The 20,456-nt window shown below is 48.2% G+C and overlaps 1 protein-coding gene across 1 annotated transcript in view; it reads left to right on the top strand.

Moving 5' to 3' along the window:
* Positions 1-242: 242 nt before the first annotated feature.
* The window catches only part of PPP2R1A (protein phosphatase 2 scaffold subunit Aalpha), a 36,438-nt gene continuing 16,224 nt past the window's right edge, over positions 243-20,456 (top strand). Inside the window, exons 1-3 of the mRNA XM_024351951.3 lie at positions 243-741; positions 12,260-12,350; positions 16,279-16,379. Of these exons, the coding sequence (XP_024207719.1) occupies positions 664-741; positions 12,260-12,350; positions 16,279-16,379 (270 nt within the window). The 5' untranslated portion in view covers positions 243-663. The remainder of the gene's footprint in view (positions 742-12,259; positions 12,351-16,278; positions 16,380-20,456) is intronic.

A 20,456-nucleotide genomic window follows, 5' to 3' on the forward strand; every position in this document is an offset into this window, starting at 1 on the left:
TGGGCAACAGAGCGAGACCCTGTCTTTAAAAAAGTAAAAAAAAAAAAGAAAGAAAAAAGAAAGAAAAAGAAAAAAGAGAGAAGGGCCTTGGCATAAATCAAGCACAAATCAAAGTCTCACTCCCTCCTCCTGCCGCGCAAAGGCGCGGAGAGCCAGCCAGCCAGCCAGCGGAACCACGGCCTGGTAACCCAAAACCTGCACACCCTCCAGCTCCCCACATGACGTCACGTATTACCACCGACGCACGCGCAGAAGCCTTCCCGGGGACTCACGAAAGGGCAGGCTTAGCCTCCTCCCCATGTCGCCCCTCATTGGGTAGAAACTACTGCTCGTCTCGGTCGTTGTTAGCAGCGACCAGGGCGGGTACAATCTTGGTCGCTAGGACACGGCTAACTTCCGCTTTCTTCCCCCTCTCCTAGGCTCAAACTAGTCAAATCTTGTTCACTCGACCAATGGCAAATGGGAAGTGGGCGGGACTTCACAAGTCCGGACCAAAGAAACGCGAGCTTAGCCCGGCGTAGCGCGGCCAATGGCCGTGGAGCAGCCCCTGTAAACTGGCTCGGGCGCCCCCACGCCCGCCCTTCCTTCTCCTCCCAGCATTGCCCCCCCCCACGTTTCAGCACAGCGCTGGCCGCAGTCTGACAGGAACGGGACGGAGCCAAGATGGCGGCGGCCGACGGCGACGACTCGCTGTACCCCATCGCGGTGCTCATAGACGAACTCCGCAATGAGGACGTTCAGGTCCGGAGGCTACGGGGGACTTGGGGAAGACGCGGAGGGGTACCTGGGGGCACGGGCGGCCCTCGCGGGGAAGACTCAGCATTCGCTGGGAGTGGCGGAAGGGGGCGACGGCCAATCAGCGTGCGTCTCTTATCTCCCCGGGTGCCCGGACTCATTGAGACGGCGCTCCCGATTGGGTGTCGGCCCAGTGGAGGGCGGGGGCCAGCGCTAGCCTCGAGGGTCCCGGGCCTGCCCTGTGCGCGCGGCGGTCCGCGGTCCTGGGAGGTTGTGGCCAGGGCTGGGGTCGGCGGACTGGGTCTGGGAGAGAGGAGGACTCCGTGATTGGCAGCGGCCTCTGAATGGCCTCTTGGGGATGTGGGGCGCGCATGACTTGCTCCAAGTACGGGAGGGCCGCCTGGTGGGTCGGGACCTGGGAAGGTTTTTTTCTTTTCTGGGTTTCGACTGCTGGGCCAAGTGGGGACCGAGAGGCGAAGGCCTGCCATCCCAATTCCTGCTCTTCCTCCGCCTCTCATTTTGGTTTAGGTGTCCTAAGAGGACGGGGACGCAAAAACACCCCCCCACCAAAGGTGGGGACTAGCCAAGTTTAGGAGTGAATTAGGTTGTAGAAACCCGCCTCCCCACCTCCCCGGATCCTCCCATTGACGAGGATAGGGGGTGAAGGATTTGCTAAGCAGATGAACATTTATTTATTTCTTTTTTTTTTGAGACAGTCTCTGTGTCGCCCAGGCTGGGGCTGGGGAGCAGTGGCGCGATCTCGGCTCAGTGCAACCTCTGCATACCGGGTTCAAACCATCCTCGCGCCTCAGCCCCCTAAGTAGCTGCGATTACCGGCGCGAGCCACCACGCCCAACTAATTTTTGTATTTTTAGCAGAGACGGGGTTTCACCATGTTGGCCAGGCTTGGTCGGGAACTCTTGACCTCAAGCGATCCACCCGCCTCGGCCTCTCAAAGTGTTGGAATTACAGGCGTGAGCCACCGCGCCCAGCCCGGATGAACATTCCTGGTTATGGGATGAGGCGACCCAAGGCTCTGAGCCGGGCTGGTGTGGGATTGAGAACAGTTAGAACTGCAAGTCCACCTCCCACCTGCTGTGTGACCTTGTGCAAATTACTTCAGCGCTTTGGATCTCTGTGTTCCATAAAATATGGGCTAATTGTAGTCCTGGTCTTGCTGGAGGGACTTGTGAGGGACTGAACGAATTATGACACAAATAAAAAGTAGAATGGTGTCAGGCCTGTTGTAAGGGCTCGATAAATATTAGCTGTAATTATTGGGAGTGGTGATTAAAGAGGTCCCATCCTCCCTTTAGGTCTGTTTTCCCATTTATAAAATTGGACAAGGTGCACTGGGTAACCTGCCAAACGTGGGTCTCGCCTGCTGGGTTCCTGGTATATCACTGTTTCTGGTGGCATACAGGTTGTGATTGTATTCCCGGCCCTTCCACTTGTTACTGATTGACAAGGGCAAGTTAGTTAATCTCTCTAGGCCTGTTTACTCTTCTCTTTAATGGGGTTAATTACCTAGTTCATAGGGCGGTTGTATGAATTCTTTTGTTCAGTAAACATATGCCATGTATGAGATATGATGCTGGGGATATAGTGGAGACACCAGTTGCTATACAGGATCCAGGTGTGAAACAGGTCAGCAGAGCTGAATAGATGAGTGTTTGAAAAGTGATGGGAAGGAAACAAATAGGATGTAGTGGTAGCGAATCCATATTGAATTGGGCCTCTATTCTGTGCAGGGCACTGTTCTAAGCACTGGTATATAGCAGGAACAAGACAGACAAAAACTCTAGGCCTTGGGGAGTTTATTTTGTAGTGAGGAGAGACAGACAATAAACAGAGTATACTGGGGATAAGCATTAGGGAGACAAATAAAAATAAGAGAGATGGGGTATATATAGGGCACGCAGTTTTAAAGTGTGGTCAGGGGAGGCCTTGTTGAGATCCTGTTTGAGAACACGCCTGAAAGCAGAGGGCACAGCAAGTACAAAGTGGGGTGGGGCAGATCCATTTTAAGAAGGCCAATCAGGCAAGGCCCCTCTGAGGATGCAGAGTTTGAGAAGAGATTGAAAGAAGGTGGGGGAGAGCCTCCCAGGAAGAGGGAACAGATATGTAATGGCCTTTTTTTTTTTTTTCTTCTTTTTTTGAGACGGAGTCTTGTTGCTCTGTTGCCCAGGCTGGAGTGCACTGACGCGATCTGTGCTCACTGCAACCTCCACCTCCCGGGTTCAAGCAATTCTCCCGCCTCAGCCTCTTGAGTAGCTGGGACTACAGACGCAGGCCACCACGCCCGGCTGATTTGTGTGTGTGTGTTTTTAGAAGAGACTGGGTTTCCCCGTGTTGGCCAGGCTGGTCTCAGACTCCTGATGTCAGGTGATCCTCCTGCCTCGGCCTCCGAAAGTGCTGGAATCACAGGCGTGAGCCACTGTGCCCGGCCAGTTTTTTGTTTTCTTTAACTCCAGGATCACTTCCTTCAGCTGTCTATCCTCCCATCTTTTCATCCATCCATCACTAACCAGCAGACATTTGTAGGGAGATGTCTTTGTGCCAGGATCAGAGCTAGGCAGCTTACCGGTTTGTTCTAAAGAATATTGCAAAGGATACAGATGAAGACACATGCAGGGTGAGGTGTGGGGGAAGTTGTGTGGAGCTTCTATGCCCTCCCTAGGCATTCCACCCTCCAGGAACCGCGAGGTGTTCATCTGTCTGGAAGCTCCTATGGCTGCTTTTGTGCTACAGCCCAGAGTTGCATGGTTGTAACAGAGATGGCCTCAAAGCTTCAAATATTTGCTGTCTAACCCTTTGCAGGGAAAAAATTGCTGACCTCTGACTTAAACCATCTGCGTAACAAATTATTGGGTGCTTGCTCTATGCTAGGTACAGTACAGAGGAATATCACTGACGATCTTACTGAATTCTCACAATCACTCTTTGAAGTAGGTCCTGTCCTTGTCCACATTTTCCAGATGAGGAAACTGAAGCACCATAAATAACATGGCCAAAGCTGTGCAGCTGAGAAGTGAAGGAGCCAGGAAAGGAAGTAGGACCTAAGGGTGGAATAGAATCTGGGGTGGGACACACGGTTGCTGATTATATTCATATGCCAGATATTTTAATTGTGTCTGAGACAGTTCAGGATACTAGAAGGAACATGGGATATGAAATCCTGTAGTCTTGATTTATTTGTTCAGCAAATATTTATCAGCACCTCCTGTGTGCCAGACTCTGTTTTAGATACTAGACATACAGTAGGGAACAAAACAGCAAAGCTGCCCTTGTGGGGTTTACATTATGGTTTGGGAGACAGATAGTAGATCTGTAGTGGGATGTCAGTGGCAGTAATTGCTAAGAAGAAAAATTGCTGGACATGGTGGCTCAAGCCTAATTCTAACACTTTGGTTTTATTTTATTTTATTTTTTTTTTTTGAGACAGAGTCTCACTCTGTCGTCCAGGCCGTCTCTGCTCATTGCAACCTCCGCCTCCCGGGTTCAAGTGATTCTCCTGCCTCAGCCTCCTGAGTGGCTAGGATTACAGGCGCCCACCACCACATCCAGCTAATTTTTGTATTTTTAGTAGAGAGTGGGTTTCACCATGTTGGCCAGGCTGGTCTCAAACTCCCTGCCCGCCTCTGCCTCCCAAAGTCCTGGGATTACAGGCATGAGCCACCGCCCCTGGCCAATTCTAGCACTTTGGAAGGCCAAGGTGAAAGGATCGCTTGAGCCCAGGAGTTTAAGACCAGCCTGGGCAACAAAGTGAGACCCTGTCTCTACCAAAAAAAAAAAAAAAATTAGCTGGTGTGATGACACAGGCCTGTGGTCCCAGCTGCTCAGGAGACTGAGGTCGGAGGATTGCTTGAACCAGGGAGATCGAGGCTGCGGTGAGAGCCTGGGCGACAGCAAGACCCTGTCTCCAAAAAAAAAAAAAAAAAAGAACAAAATAAGACAGGTACAGGGAATAGAGCAAGCACCTGGGGCTGCTTTGTTAGATAGGGAGGTTAGAGAAAGCTGCTCTGAGGAAGTGATGTTGAACAAGGATTTGAATGAAATGAACAGGTTGTGGAAGAGCAGTCTGGGCAGAGGGAATAGTTGGTACAAAGGCCAGGAGTGGGAGGATGCTTGATGCGTTCAAAGCACAGCAAAAAGGCCAGTGTGACTGAGGCAGAGAGAATGGCAAAGTGGTGGGAGGTGAGGACTAGACCAGGACTAGATCAAGTGAGGCCTGTGGGCCAAGGTGAAGGCCTTGAAGATGGGAGGGAGGAGGAGGAATTGCAAGGCTTTGAGTAGTAATTATCGGCTCTGGTATAATTTTAAAGGATCCTTCCTCTGGCTGTCATAGGGGTTGGGCCCTGTTGAGGTGCCATTACAAAGCACCCAGGACCAGTGTTAGCATGCAGGGGGGAAGTACGGTTACAGTCAGGACATGTTGAGGGGGGCTGATGGGATTTGCTGGTGGGTAATGTAGAGGGAAGAGTTGAGGATGACTGAGGTTTGAACCCCTGCTCTGCCAGTTGTGCTCTCTGTGTGCCCCTGGAGCAGTACTTTCCCCTCTTTGGACCCAGATTCCTCATCTGCAAAATGGGGATAATGATGAAGAATCAGCGTGTGCCTGGTTGTGAAGATGCAGTGAAATTGGCTTGTTCATTGCTCTGCAGTAGTCATATGGTGGGGATTGAGCAGACCTGAGGAAATGGGGCATCTGGGGAACCGTGTGGGACCGTCAGCAAGTGCTAAGGCCTGGGTTGGGAATACACTGGGCTGTTTGTTTTTTTGGTTACTATCAAGGAAGCAGTTGTGACAAGCCAGGCCCAGTGAGAATGGATCAGTAGACTAGGGTCAGATTGTGTTGGGCCTTGTAGGCCAGAGTAAGGCCTTAGCTTTTATTCTGAATGTGCAGGGAAAACATACTACATGTGGGATTATACCATATACATTCATATTATGGAAGGCTCCATGGGTTGAATGCAGGGTGGATCTTCAAAAGTGGGTCCCCTTTCCACAGGTGCATATAGTGGGAAGGCGGATTTTATTTATTAACTCACCGCAGAGCAGGCTCTGTGCCGAGGCCTGCTGGGACACAGAGAGTCCCAGTCTAGGGTGGTAAGTGCTGTCATGGAACCATATGGGTGGACTCTTTGGAAAATCCCAATTCCTATTCTCTCACTTAACACAACAGTCAACAACACAGAAGAAGACTTCCGTGACTAAATGTGTGTTGGGGTGGGGAGGGATTCTTCACCACCACTAAGCAAGCATTCAGTTCTGCAGCACACGCCAACTGGATGTCCTCCAATTCAGTTCAGACACGACCTGGAGACCGTGTTGGATCCAACAGGTTGAGGGCTCAGGCCTCAAAACTGCCCCTTGGCCCTCGCCTTCAGTTGCCATTCTGGGTCGTCAGAACTTCTGATCTACCTGCTTCAAGTTGGAGTTCCCATGACCACCCTGCCTTTGGGTTTGATTAATATGCTAGAGCAGCTCTCAGAACTCAGGGAAACATGTAAGTTTATCAGTTCATTATAAAGGATAGTATAAAGAATACAGATGAAGAGAGGCATAGGGTGAGCTATGGGGGAAGGGGTGTGGAGCTTCCATGCCCTTCTTGGGTGCACCACCCTCCAGGAACCTCTGTGTGTTCGGCTATGTTGAAGTTCCCAGGCCCTGTCCTTTAGGGTTTTTATGAAGGCATTGTTAGGTAGGCAGGATTGATTAAACCTGGTGATCACCTTGACCTTCAGCCCCTCTCCGATCCCTGGAGGTTGTGGGGTGGGGCTGAAAATCCCAACCCTCTAATCATGCCCCTGTGTTTTCCATGACTATCTTTCCAGTGACCATGGACCCCATCCTGAAGGTATCAGTCAACATTAGCATACAAAAAGCGCCTTGGAGATTCCAAAGATTTGAGGAGTTGTACGCAAGGAAATGGGGATGAAGCCCAAATCTGTATCTCACAGTATCACAATTGTAGCAGGTGCTTGGTGGGGACACACTTGGGAGATAGTCAGCGCACAGGGAATTCTCAGGATATGACATGATCAATGGCCAGTCAAGGTTTCTGAAATGATATTAATAGATTTTCTATCAGGAATGTGACGGAGACCCCAACCTAGAGTTGTTTAAACAAGTAAGAGTTCTCTTTATTTCTCATATAGCAAGTTCAGCAGCTCAAAGCTATCACAGAATTGGGTCAGCTCAAAGATATCACAGAAATGCGGTTTTTTTGACCGGCCTATTTTGGTTATAAGATTCCGGCAGCATCTGCTGTCCTAGTGGAACTGCACTTTTTAGTGCAGTTTAGCAGAGGCCAGCCTAGGACACAGCGGTTCTTTCCCTCCTCCCTTTTATGAAGGAGGAAAATCTCTCCTGAATCTCCTCAGCAGACTTGCTTGTATATCTCTTTGCCAAGAACTGGGTCATATGCAGAGTTAGTTGAAGTTAAGTTTGGCTGTAAGTAGTAGAAAAACTCTAAATAACAGGGGCTTAAATGAGCTTGAAGTTTATATCTGACTGATGACCAAAATGTCTGGTGGCAATCCAGGCTGCTGTGGCACTTCATGGTGTCAGGGTCCCAGGCTCTTACCATTATGTGCTGGTTGTATCCTCCATTCTACCCTCCGTGTCCCCCAGGTTACCTCAGGTCCCCAAGTTGGCTGCCGAAGCACCAACCATTATAGCTCCATTCCAGACAGGAAGGAGGGAAGATAAGTGTGACCCCCATCCCTATAAGTTGCACAAAACATTTCCACTTGGATTTTATCGGCCAGATGTTAGTCTTATAGTCACATTCAGATGCAAAGGCAATTCAGAAATGTCTTTTCCAGGGGTCATGTGTACAGCTGAAAACCAAGGATTATGAACAGCAGTATAGCCCCATGCAGGAGCTCTTAACTTGGGGATCATCTGCAATTCCCAGGCAGGTCCATGAATTTGGATGGCAAAAATAACATCTTTATTTTCATTAACCTCTAACTTACATTTAACTTCCCTTCTGTTATAGATTATAATATCACTATAGTATATCATAGGTAGCGTTAGCAAAACCTGTGACTGTTACCAGTGGAAATCAGGAATTGTGTTCGCATGTCATTTCTGCTATTATACATATCTTCTAGTGTTGTTTATGTTCACCTCTTTCAAAATTGCGTTCATTATTAGACCTACTGGGGGGATTCATGGCACCACCCCACCCCTCTGCAAGAGAAAAACCAAAAAAAGCCGGGTGCAGTGGCTCATGCCTGTAATCCTAGCATTTTGGGAGGTCGAGGTGGGAGGATCGCTTGAGCTCAGGAGTTTGAGGGCAGCTTGGGCAACATAGTGAGGCCTCATCCCTACAAAAAGTTAAAAAACTAGCTGGGCTTGGTGACACCTGCCTGTAGACCCGTCTACTTGGGTAGCTGAGGCGGGAGATTCACTTGAGCCCGGGAGGTCAAGGCTACAGTGAGCTACGATTGTGCCACTGCACTCCAGCCTGGGTAACAGAGCGAGACCCTGTCTCAAAACAACAACAAGAACAACAAAAAAGAAAAAACAGAGCAAATATGAATCCATAGTACTGGTTAAGAACCTGGTGGCTGGGATTCAAATCCTGGCTTTGCTACCAGTAAGCTGTATGCAGTTAACCTCCCTGTGCCTTTGTGTTCTCTGCCACAAGATGGGGGATTCTGTATTTCCCTCATGGGATTGTGAGGGTCAAATGAATTAAAACATTAAAGCCTGGGGCATAGTAGAGACTAAGGAAATATTTACTGTTATTATTCTGTCATGGTGAAAAAAGGGAAAAGAAACATCAGTGGACCAGCTGCCACGATGTCCTTCTTAATAATCTGAACAAAATCAGGATGCTGTCAGTGAGGCGTGGTTGCCACGGCTGCCATTATTAATCTTCCCCTAGTGCTAGGGTGTCCCTGTAGAATGTCATTTTGTACTCAAGACAACCCTCTGAGGGTAGGTATTCTCATCATCCCCACTTCACAGATGAGAAAATTGAGGCTCAGAAAGGTACAAGGATTGCCCAAGATTCCACAGCTAATATGTAAGCAGTTTAGCCTTGAACCTGGACAATGCAGCTCTGTAGTACCACACTAGGCCATCTTTCTCAAGCATTGATGATGCTGTCTGCCTGAAGAAACACTTTTAATGAAACCAAAAGCAGAATCCCAAAGAACAGCAGTGGAAGGAAGGGAGCTCTCTGGATGGGAAAGCAGCCTGATTGTCATGGGCCCACCTCTTGGGCATCCCCAGCTTCAAGTTGGGGTTCCCACGACCCCCTCTTTGGGTTTGATTAATTTGCTGGAGTGGCTCACAGAACTCCAGGAAACACTTAGGTTTACCGGTTTATTATAAAGGATATTCCAAAGGATACAGATGAAGAGGTGCATAGGGTGAGCTATGGGGGAAGGGGCGGGGAGCTTTCGTGCCATCCCTGGCTTTCGTGCCTTGGAGGGATGCCACCCTCCAAGAATCTGCATGTTCTGCTATCAGGAAGCTCTCTGAATCCTTTCCTCTTTGGTTTTTATGGAAGCTTCATGATACAAACATTTTTGCCTAAATGACAGTATGATATTGAAATTGAGTCAGGCTGCCTGGCTTCATTGCTTTCCAGTAAGTGACAGCCTCACCTCTGTGCATCAGTGTCCTCACTCGCCTCTGTGCATCAGTGAAGTGGGGATGCTGCTAACAATACGCACCTCAGAGCAGTTACGAGGATTCAGTGTGTTAATCATCCATGTCAATCACTTGGAATGCTGCCAAGCATGTAGCAAACAATAAATGTTTGTTGCTATTGTTCTGGCATTTACGATTATGATTATTAATTGTGATTATTCCCTGTACCATCTGATTGTCCTCAGGGCTGTTGGTCACCTAGTATGGCCCTAGCCCATGTGTATATTTCCCCATAGCTCAGGCTGAGAGAAGAACACACAGATCAACTTGGAGAAAACAAAGAGGAAAGAAATAGGCAACTAGGTCAATACTCCCCACGGTATTTTATTTTATTTTATTTTATTTATTTATTTATTTGAGACAGAGTCTCACTCTGTCACCCAGGCTGGAGTGCAGTGGCACGATCTCGGCTCACTGCAAGCTCCGCCTCCCAGGTTCACGCCATTCTCCTGCCTCAGCCTCCCGAGTAGCTGGGACTACAGGCGCCCGCCACCACGCCCGGCTAATTTCTGTTTGTATTTATGGTAGAGACGGGGTTTCACTGTGTTAGCCAGGATGGTCTCGATCTCCTAACCTCATGATCCGCCTGCCTCAGCCTCCCAAAGTGCTGGGATTACAGGCATAAGCCACTGCGCCCGGCCTCCCCACAGTATTTTATTCTGAAAGTTTCAGACATGCATAACTTTGGAAGACTAATACAAGGGTCAGCAGACTACAGTCCATGGGCCCAATTCAGCCCACTGTCTGCTTTTGCAAGTAAAGTTATTGGAACACAGCTATGCCTGTTTGCTTCTCTAGTTCTGGTTCTATGGTTGTTTTCAGTGCCACGCAGGCAGAGTTCAGTAGTTAGGTTTGCAAAGCTGAAAATAATTACTGTCTGGCAATGTATAGAATAAGTTTTGCTGACTTCTAGCGTAGTGCAGTGAGCGTCTCTATACTTACACCCCAGGTCAGTGATTGTTAGTGTTCGCTATATTAGTTTTTTATCTTTCTATAGGTCTGTCTCTATATACGTTTTATTTTTTAGCTGAAAATCAGTTGCAGGTTTTGTAGTACTTTATCCTGAGGTCTGTTTAATGCCAGAATGGTGAGTTTTTGGACTACCTGTATGAAAGATTTACTGTGTGCATTTTTCTGAGGAGAGACCATCACAACACTTCATCAGATGCTCATCGTCTGTGATCCCAGAGATACTCTTCAACTCCTGGACCGGAGAACCCAACTCACGCAAGACCTTAGTCACTTGTAGACCTCGTCTCAGTTATGTAGGGCCTCAGAACAGAACAGGCTAAGGGAGCTCCTGTTCCTCAACCTCGCCCTGTCCCTACCTGTTCTGCCTCTATCCAGGAAGAAAGGTCCCCTGTGGGACCATTAGTCACTCTCCCCCTCATGAAAGCATTTCCTCCCACTCTCACACTCATGAGCTCATTCCATTCTTGTGACAGTGCTGGGAGCTATTAATAATGGGAGAGGCCTCGTGGTGATGAAGAAATGAGGGGAGAGTTTCACAGTCTGTCCTGCCATCAGAGCAGCTGGCTTTGGATCCCACACTCCCTCGGTGCTTGCTTTGGTAGGTGTCTTTACCTCTCTGATCCTCACTTTCCAAAGTGGTGAAAAAAGGATATTAGCCATGCTTTTCTTTTAGGATCTGGAGGATCAAATGAGGTCCCAACATGTAAATGCTTGTTGTGAGATCTATTATGTGTGTTAGCCAAATATAATAGTTCCCTAGGACTGCCACAGCAAATCACCATGAACTGGGTAGCTTAACACAACGAATTTATTCTCTCACAGTTCTGGAGGCCGGAAGTCTGAAATCAAGGTCTCCGCAGGGTTGGTTCCTTTTGGAGGCTCTGAGGGATACCCATTCCATGCCTCTCTGGAAGTTAGGACTTCTGGTGGCTCCAGCAATTCCTTGTGTTCCTTGGCTTGTGGATGCATCTCCTGGTCTCTCCACCCATCTTCACATGCGTGCCTTCCCCTCTGTATCTGTCTTCCTTTCTGTCTCTTAGAAGGACACTGTCACTGGATTCAAGGCTAACCCTCCGTTTAGGATGATATTATCTGGACACACTTAACTACGTCTGCAAAGACTGTTTTGACGTGCACGTCACTGGGATATAACTTTTTGAGGCTGCTATTCAGTAATAATACTGGTGGTATTATTACTACTGCTAATGCTACTCTTGTTTTTGTAGTCATTTTATTACAATAATTTTTTTTTTTCTTTGAGACGAAGAGTCTCACTCTGTTGCCCAGGCTGGAGTGTTGTTTGTTCTTTTACAGTCACTTAGCCAGCAATCCTGGCTTTAAATCCTGCTCCATGCGATCTTAGCTATCTGACCCTGAGGGGGGCTTTTGTTCCCCGAGCCTGTTTCCCTGTCTGTAAAATGGGACTCCAGCTAGTGACATGGGTGCAGGTGTGTGGATGTGTTTAGCCGAGGACCGGGCACAGAGGAAGCGTGTTATAAACGTGGCTGCTGCTGTTAAAGTACAGTGCATTGGCATGTTACATGATACTATGTACAGGAGAAAGTGATGAAGAGAGAGGGAGGAGAGGGAGTACAGTTTTCAACAGAGTGGTCCTGGAAAGTGCAACTGAGTAGGTGTCACCTCCATAAGACCCAAGGGATGCTTTTGCATTTGTTGCTGCTGCCACTACTGTTGTTGTTATTTAATGATTCACTCGAGGTCACAGAGTCTCTTGGTGGGTGTTTGCCAAATTACTCTTGAGCATCTTCACATGTAACCAAGCAAGGCTTGCAGGGGCTGACTGGGTTCAGAGCTGTCAGAACTCATGCGTGTCTGGGGTTTCTAACACTCTCCCCTCCTCTTCTTGTTCTCTCATTAGCTTCGCCTCAACAGCATCAAGAAGCTGTCCACCATCGCCTTGGCCCTTGGGGTTGAAAGGACCCGAAGTGAGCTTCTGCCTTTCCTTACAGGTAACGAAGGGGACCCCTGGGGCCCAGATGTGGGGACTCTTGGGAGGTGGTTTTCACTATATAAGAGAAGACTTGTGGATTTAACATATTGTTTGTGAATGTCTGCCCTGTGTTAGACACTATGGAGTGGGAAAAGGGATTCAGAGAAGTGCAGTCTTGCTCTAAAAGAATGGTCTGGAATGATGGAGACAGATGGTGAAAGGGATCTAGAAGCAGATAGAACGAGGTTTGAGTTGCAGCTCCAACAGTTGGAAGCTGGTGACTTTAGACAAGTTAGTTTACCTGTTTCTTACATTTTTCATCTGTAGATTGGGATAATCATCCATGTGCCAAAGTGTTGATCTGAGCATTCAATGTTAATAACAATTGCTAATACTTATGATATGCTTACTGTATGCCAGGTGGTGTTCTACACCGTATCTTGTGAGGATTGAGTTCATATAAAGTGTTTAGAAAGCTGCCTGTACTCAGTAAACATACATCACCATCATTTCACCCAGTTGATCTCACGGCAGTGCCTTAAGCAGGTAATACTACTGTCCCCATGTTATAGATGAAGAAACCAAGGTGTAGAGAGGTGAAGTGATTCATTTGCCCAAGGTCGTGCAGTGAGGAGGTAACTGAGAAGGGATATTTATCTAGTCATTCTGGCCTTTAACTTAACAGCATTGGTTAATGACTGATTTCAAATCCGAGTTCTACCACTTTCTAGGTGTGTGACTTTGGGCAAGATATTTTACATCTGCCTGCTTCAGATTCTTCACAGATGAAATGGGCATAATTATGTAACCTAAGATGAAGACTAAATAAGATACTGTAAAGTGCTTATAACACTGTATAGTACGTGCCGCCTAAGCGATAGCTGCCAGGCTGTTACTAAGCACTGCTGTTTGTGAGGATGTAGGTAAAGCACTTAATACACTGTCTGACACAGACTGGACCACAATTAATAGTAAATTCTCTGTTATCATTATTCCCATTACTACTTCATATCTTAATACTTATTACCAGCTGAAATCACAGCTGAAGGTTCAGAGTGCTTTGTCACTAAACTCTTGTGTATGGGAACATCTTACTTGGACCTAGTGATGATCCTGGGGAGGAAGGAGCTTGAGATTGTTACCCCTCCCCACACTGGACAGATGGGGTATTGGAGCCTAAAGAGGTGCAGTGACTCGCCTGCAGTGGCACAGCTAATGACTGAGGGGTGCAGGTGTGTCTGACTGGATGGTACATGAAGAGTAGGTGTCTGTTCGTATGACACTGAACAAATGGCCCCAAACCAGGTGGCTTCTATTGGTGAACTGTTGGGGAGAGTTGAAAGCTTTAGAATGCTGAAGCATGGCAGGATAATAAAGTAGTGAAGAAGTTGTAGAGGAAAAATGTTGGACCTGGGTTTGCAATAAGCAGCTGTGCCACTGACTTGCTAGGAAAACCTGAGTAGGTCACTCCACCTCTCTTAGCCTCATTTCCCTTGTCTGTAAAGGAGTCTAATAAGAGGAGTACCTAACACTTGGGGTGTGTAGGGAAAACTCTGTGACTTTCCTCTACTTTCACACCACAGCAATCATAACACAGAACATGACTTCTGTGACCATATGTCTGGGTTTTTTTCCCCAAACTAAGCAGTGGACAGCAGCTGGTTGTCCTCTAATTCAGTTCTGACACGTCTGCCCAGAGACAGTGTCAGATCCCACAGATTGACAGCTCAGTCCCCAGGACTGTCCCCAACCCCGCCCACCAGTCGCTGGTCCTGTGGAACTTCTGATTGATCAGCTTCAAGTTGGGGTTCCCACGACCCCCTCTTTGGGTTTGATTAGGCTCATAGAACTCAGGGAAACACTTATGTTTACTGGTTTATTATAAAGGATATTGCAAAGGATACAGATGAAGAGATACAGAGAATGAGGTATGGGGGAAAGGGCCTGGAGCTTCCGTGCCCTCCCTGAGCCCACCACCCTCAAGAACCTCCACGTGTTTCACCATCTGGAAGCTCTCTGAACCCTCTGGGTTTTTATGGAAGCTTAATGGCAGAGGGTCCTGAGTGGAACGGAGGCACCAGCCATGTGGAACTCTGTGGGAAGAGCATTTCAGGCTGTGGGGAGAGGCAGATGTATGCTCAGTGTGTTGGAAGAATAGCAGTGAGGTAGCCATGGGTTGAGCAAGATTGTTAAGGGAGAGTGAGACTAGGACATGAGGTTGGAGAAGAACAGTGACCACAATATGTGAGATCAGGTTTCTTTGAAACTATTGGCAGATTGAAATGAAAGAGTGTCGGGATTTCTTTTACACCTGAAAGAGTCACTCTGGGGTCTGGGAGATCAGATGGTGTAGGGGCAAAGGTGGAAGCAGGAAAACCAGGTAAGAAGCTGTTGCAGTCTCCCAGGCGACAGCTAGTGATGATCAGAGTGACCTTAGGTTGGGAGGGTTGACAGGCTTGGCTCAGAAGGAGCTGCCAACCCTTCCAAGAAGGATAGTTCTCTGTGGATTGGTGGAAAGACAAGGTGCTGGCAGCTCCCAGGTGTTTGGCCTTCAGCAGCATTGCTTGGCTATAAGGTCTAGACTGGAGATAAAGATGAATAAGAATTGAGTCCGTGGATACGCATAAGGTCTTCAGGAGACAAAGAAAACAGGAAGGGTGGTTTTAACTGTGTGCAGAGGGAGCCAGGGAAACTGAGGCTGGGAACGAGCCTAAGAACAGTGTAGCTGGAGTCATATTGGCGAGAATGTATTTATTGAAGGAAGAGGCAGAGATACTAACCCTCCTACTGGGCCCTGTGCTGAGCTCTTCAATGAAAGCATTTATTTCCCTTTAGTCTCTGAACAACCCTATGAAATGAGAACAGCCCTGTTGTGATTTAGGGGATGACAAAGGCTCAGAGAGATGAAGTGAGCTGCTGTATAAGCAGCCAACAGTAAAGCAAGATTTGAACCTACCATAAAATGGAGATGATGATAATGACTCCTTAAATGAGAGGGTTGTGGTAAGGAGGTGATGCAGAAGTTGAACCCACCACTTACACTCACACCCCTTTGGCCAGAGCAAGGTTACGTGACCTTGCCAACTGCAAGGGCGTCTGGGAAATGCAGTCGGCTGCTGGATTGCCATACACCCAACTTAAATGCAGGAGGTTTAAGTGCCAATAGATGCCAGGGATATTAGCAGCTTGTGCTGTGCAGAGATCAGCAGTTCCCACTGCCTCAGGGATGAGAGGATGGAGCTTAAGAGAGAGGCCTTTGGATGTGGGCATTAGGGACAGAACGGATTTTCCCTTCACATATTCATTCTTTCAGCAAACCTGAATTGCTGTCTGTCTGTGCTCAGCTCTGGCAGGAACTGGGGCACAGAGAGGAGCCAGTCCTGGGCTCGCTGATTATAGCCTATGTTAAGGATGTGGTAAAGGTGGCATGGAAGGAGAGAGAGACTGAGCCCAGAGAAGGTGTAGCGGACATCCTAGAAATCTTCCAAGAAGGGGCGGCTAAACTGAATCTCCAAGGATAAAAATAAATTTCTGGCAGAGGGAACAGTGCTGAGGGGAGAAGCTGGACCCCAAAAAAGCTCTCGTTGACCATGCTCTGCGCTTTATACACCTAGTCATATTTGCTCCTCACTGTAACCGTTGCTACGAGGGAGGGATGGTGAACACCATTTTACAGACGCAGAAGCTGGGACTCAGAGAGGTAGAATCACTCAGTCAGTGTTTCACACCCGCTAGAGGGCAGAAGCAGGACTTAGGGCTCTCTTATCCCAGCCAAGCCTGTACCTTAATATCTGTGTCAGCCCAGGTGGAGAGTGGGGAGCAAGTGGGCGGATGGAAGAACTGAGTGCTGACAGCCTGAGGAAGCAGAATGGAGTCCATGTGTTCTGAGCTTGGGCTGGGGTCAGAGTTGAGATGGGATAGTCACGAAGTCTGTCTTGGTTCCACAGATACCATCTATGATGAAGATGAAGTCCTCCTGGCCCTGGCAGAACAGCTGGGAACCTTCACTACCCTGGTGGGAGGCCCAGAGTACGTGCACTGCCTGCTGGTGAGTGGAAGGCAGGAAGTCCTCTTGCCCACCCCTTAGGGTCGGCCCATGGCCCTGCCGGCCTAGGGCAGGGAGGGGAGCGCGTCAGAGAGCGTGGGGATCACGTCAGAACAGCCGGGCCATGGACATCCGCTTTAATCCAGCAAGTCAGGAGTGGCTTTTAATATCGTGAACTCAGGGTGCAGTTATCATCCTTTCTGTTTAGTGGTCAGGTAGGTGCCCAGTGCCAGGCCTTACCTGGGATTCTACATACAGGGCTGTGGGTTTAGAGTCAGGTTGGGTTCTACTACTTATTTGCCATGTGACTTGTAAGAGAATTACTTACCCTCTCTGTGCTGTACCTTTCTCATCTGCACAATGGGGTTATGAAAACCTTTTTAAATTATCTTGAAGAGCCCTAGCACAGTACTTGGCACTTAGTAGGTACTAACAGATGTTAACTGCAGTTGTCATTATTGTTGCTGTGACATCATATCCAGCCTTTGGGGTAGGAGGGATTCCCTGTTTATGGGTGAGCCACCTGGAGCACTGAGAGGTTAAGCGTCTCTTCAGATTGTATGGCTAGTAGATGGCAGAGCTGGGATTCTTGGTCTGTCCATTTGACTGTCTGCCAGGTCCCCACCCCACTGCCTGCCTGTGTGTCCCGTGCTAGGTGATGGCCAAGGACACAAAGATGGGCCAGATCCCAACAAGCAGCGTTGTTTGAGAGAAGATGATCTGGGAAGGCAGACCCTACAGGTTACCTAGTCCCCTGGTTTTCACTGTTCTCAGAGTGCTGGGCCGCTGCTGCTGCCTCTGCCTCTGCCCCACTCCCCCAGTGATTGTGTATTTCACTGTCGCTAGAGATACAATGTGGCACCGGCAGTTGATGGTGTATTAGTTAGCAGCAGCCTTTCTCCTAGCTCTAGTGGTGTATAAAGAATGGTGCTTATCATTGTTGGGATCTTGGGATTTGAGTCAATATAACAATTTGTTTTTTCCCAAACAGCATTATCTAAGGAAACTTGATAGTTACCATTAAATTCGGGTATCTCAGCCTTCATCTGGGCATATGTGTATAATTTGTGCGTATGGACACACAGAAAATTGTATACAAATAGATCATTTCATACATTTTACACAAAACAGGGCTTAACATGAGCATGATGAGGTTTGGGGGCCAGCCTAGAAGGGATTCCTTGAATTTCACAAAATTGTCTGTAGCCCCTGCCTGGTATTTGTCAGGTGGAACTTCTGAGCAGTGAATTCATAGCTTTCAGTAGCTTCTCAGAGGACTTAGGAGCAGAAGACATTATTTTTATGAAACCACAAGGCTTCAACAAGGGCCCCCAGGGTCTGCAACTGAGGTTGGGACTCAGGCTTGCTGTGGAGCTGGGCTGGGACCCAGGGATCCTTCTCCTACCTGGCCAGGGTCTCCCAACAGAACATTCTCAGTGAGGAAAGTCCCAGTCAAGCCACGCTTCCTTTTGGGAAGCAGTTCCCTGTGACCGATGTGCCTGACGTTCATGTCAGCCAGCAGACATATCCTGGGGCTGTCTGGGCCAGGCAGTGCTGGAAACCAGAGAAGAGTTAGATCAGAATAGCTTGTGCTTGCTCGTTGCCTGCAGTGCACATCCCAAGAGCCTTACATAGTTGTATACTGATGTTAGCTGTATTGCCCAGATGAGGAAACTGAGGCACAGGCAGATTTAAGTGAATTGTCCGAGCTGGGAAGAGGCAGAGTCCAGATTCGATCCCAGGCCCCTAATTCTTAGCCACTCCTATGTGCTATCCTCAGAGGGCTCCTGGTTGCTTTCAGAGCTGTAAACAAGGGAGGCAGGGGGGTCCTTAAAACCCAGGGAAGGCGCCTAACCTGCTTAGGTGGGTTGGGAAGTTGTCAGGGAAGGCTTCCTGGAGGAGGTGGCTGTTAACCTGGATTTTGACAGGTTATAAGAAATAGAAAATGGCTTTGTGTAGTTTCTTCATTACACAAACATTGAGCAAGGTCTCTAGGCTATGGAAACCCAGAGATGTGTCAGACCCACTCCCGGCCCTCGCTCTCAGCAGTGATGAAATGGAATTAATTACAGAGACTCCTGTAGCTGCAGTGTAAGGATTGTTTTTTTGTTTGTTTGTTTTGTTTTTTTCCCGAGATGGAGTTTCACTCTTGCTGCACAGGCTGGAGTGCAGTGGCGGGATCTCGGCTCACTGCAACCGCTGCCTCCCAGGTTCAGGTGATTCTCCTGCCTCAGCCTCACGAGTAGCTGAGATTACAGGCGTGTGCCACCGCACCCAGCTAATTTTTGCATTTTTAGTAGAGACGGGGTTTCACTTTGTTGGTCAGATTAGTCTCGGAATCCTGACCTCGGGTGATCCACCCACCCCGGCCTCCCAAAGTGCTAGGATTACAGGTGTGAGCCACCGTGCCTGGGTGTGAGGGTTGTTTCTGTGTCAGCAGCTCTTTTTATTTTTATTTTTCTTTGAGACAGAGTCTCGCTCTGTCACCCAGGCTGGAGTGCAGTGTTGTAATCTCAGCTCACTGCAGCCTCTGCCTCCCGGGTTCAAGTGATTCTCAAGCCTCAGCCTCCCAAGTAGCTGGGATTACAGGCACCCATCACCATGCCCGGATAATTTTTGTATTTTTTGTAGAGACAGGGTTTCACCATGTTGGCCAGGCTGGTCTAGAACTCCTGGCCTCAAATGATCACCTGCCTTGGCCTCCCAAAGTTCTGGGATTACAGGCGTGAGCCACCGCATCCGGCCAGCAGTTCCTAACTCTTTTGGAATTATGGATCCCTTTGAGAATCTGTTAAATTCTGGACCCTCTTCTTATAAAAGTACACAGGATTTTAGGCGGTTCACACTCTTCCCTACCCTGTGTGGTCTCCAGGTTTGAGAACCCTTGCCCCCAGACTTCACAGAGAGGCTTCACAGTAGTGAGTCTTCACTGTGCAAAGGCATCAATTGCAGTTTCTTAAATGTGTATCTTCCTGGGCCCTGCCTCCAGATATTCTGATTGTTTTGGTCCATGCTGGGATAGGCCTCCGGGTGATTCTGCTGCAGGGTGGTCAGGGATCATACTTTGAGAACTACTTCCTGCAGTAACCTACTGGAGAAGAGAACCTTGGCTTACATAATTACTGCTCAGCCTCTGTCCCAGGCCTCCTTATAACAGATTGCCATAAGTTCCACCTGTAGTCACTTGGCAAGTGTTGATTGAGTACCTTCTCTGTGCCAGCCCAGGTGGTGGGAGAACTGAGGTGAACAACAGGAACTCTGTCCCTGCAGTATCCCAGTCACACCGCACCTATGGTCACACTCCCATGATACTGTCCTGAACCTGAGACGTCACGATAGCATGAGGACCTGTGACAGTGACATTACGCTGGCTTGCTTAGTATTACATTTTTCCTTTGAATCATTCATTGCAACTATTTTTAAATGCTATTTTTAAACATTTGTTTTTATTCTTAGTTTTACTGTAAAAATATACATAGAATGTGCTATTTTAATTATTTTAAAGTGTGTAGCTCTGTGGCAGTAGGTTTATTCACATTGTGCAGCCATTATCACCATCCATCTCCAGAATTTTTCACCTCCTCAAACTGAAATTCCAAACCCATTGGACATGAGCTCCCCCTTCCCTCTCCCCCAGCCCCTGGCAGCCACCGTAGGAGTTTGACTGTTCTAGATTCCTCATATAAGTGGAATCAGAAAATATTTGTCTTTATGACTATTAGCTAATTTCCCTTGGCATAACATCTTCAAGGTTCATCCATGTTGTAGCATGTGTTACATGAGACTTCTCACATACAAGACTCTTGAGTTTTTTTGAGGGCTGCATTTGGAAAACCAGATTTGCTTATTGCCAACTGCATTCTCCCATAGTGACAGTCCTTGGAGCTGGGGAGCACCTGCCCTCCCTGGGCTACATGCCCTCCAGGGTGCCACAGTGCCTGCCTCTTCCTATTCATGCCTCCTGCCACCCCTGCCTGTCACCTTGGCTGATGGCATCATTCTGTTACTTGACTGGGCCCTGGAGGCATTTCCATTTATGATTTTTTTTTTTCCTGCTTTAAATACCTGTCAGCCCAAGTT

This window comes from Pan troglodytes, chromosome 20 (genome assembly GCF_028858775.2).
Source record: "Pan troglodytes isolate AG18354 chromosome 20, NHGRI_mPanTro3-v2.0_pri, whole genome shotgun sequence".
Classification (NCBI taxonomy): Eukaryota; Metazoa; Chordata; class Mammalia; order Primates; family Hominidae; genus Pan; species Pan troglodytes.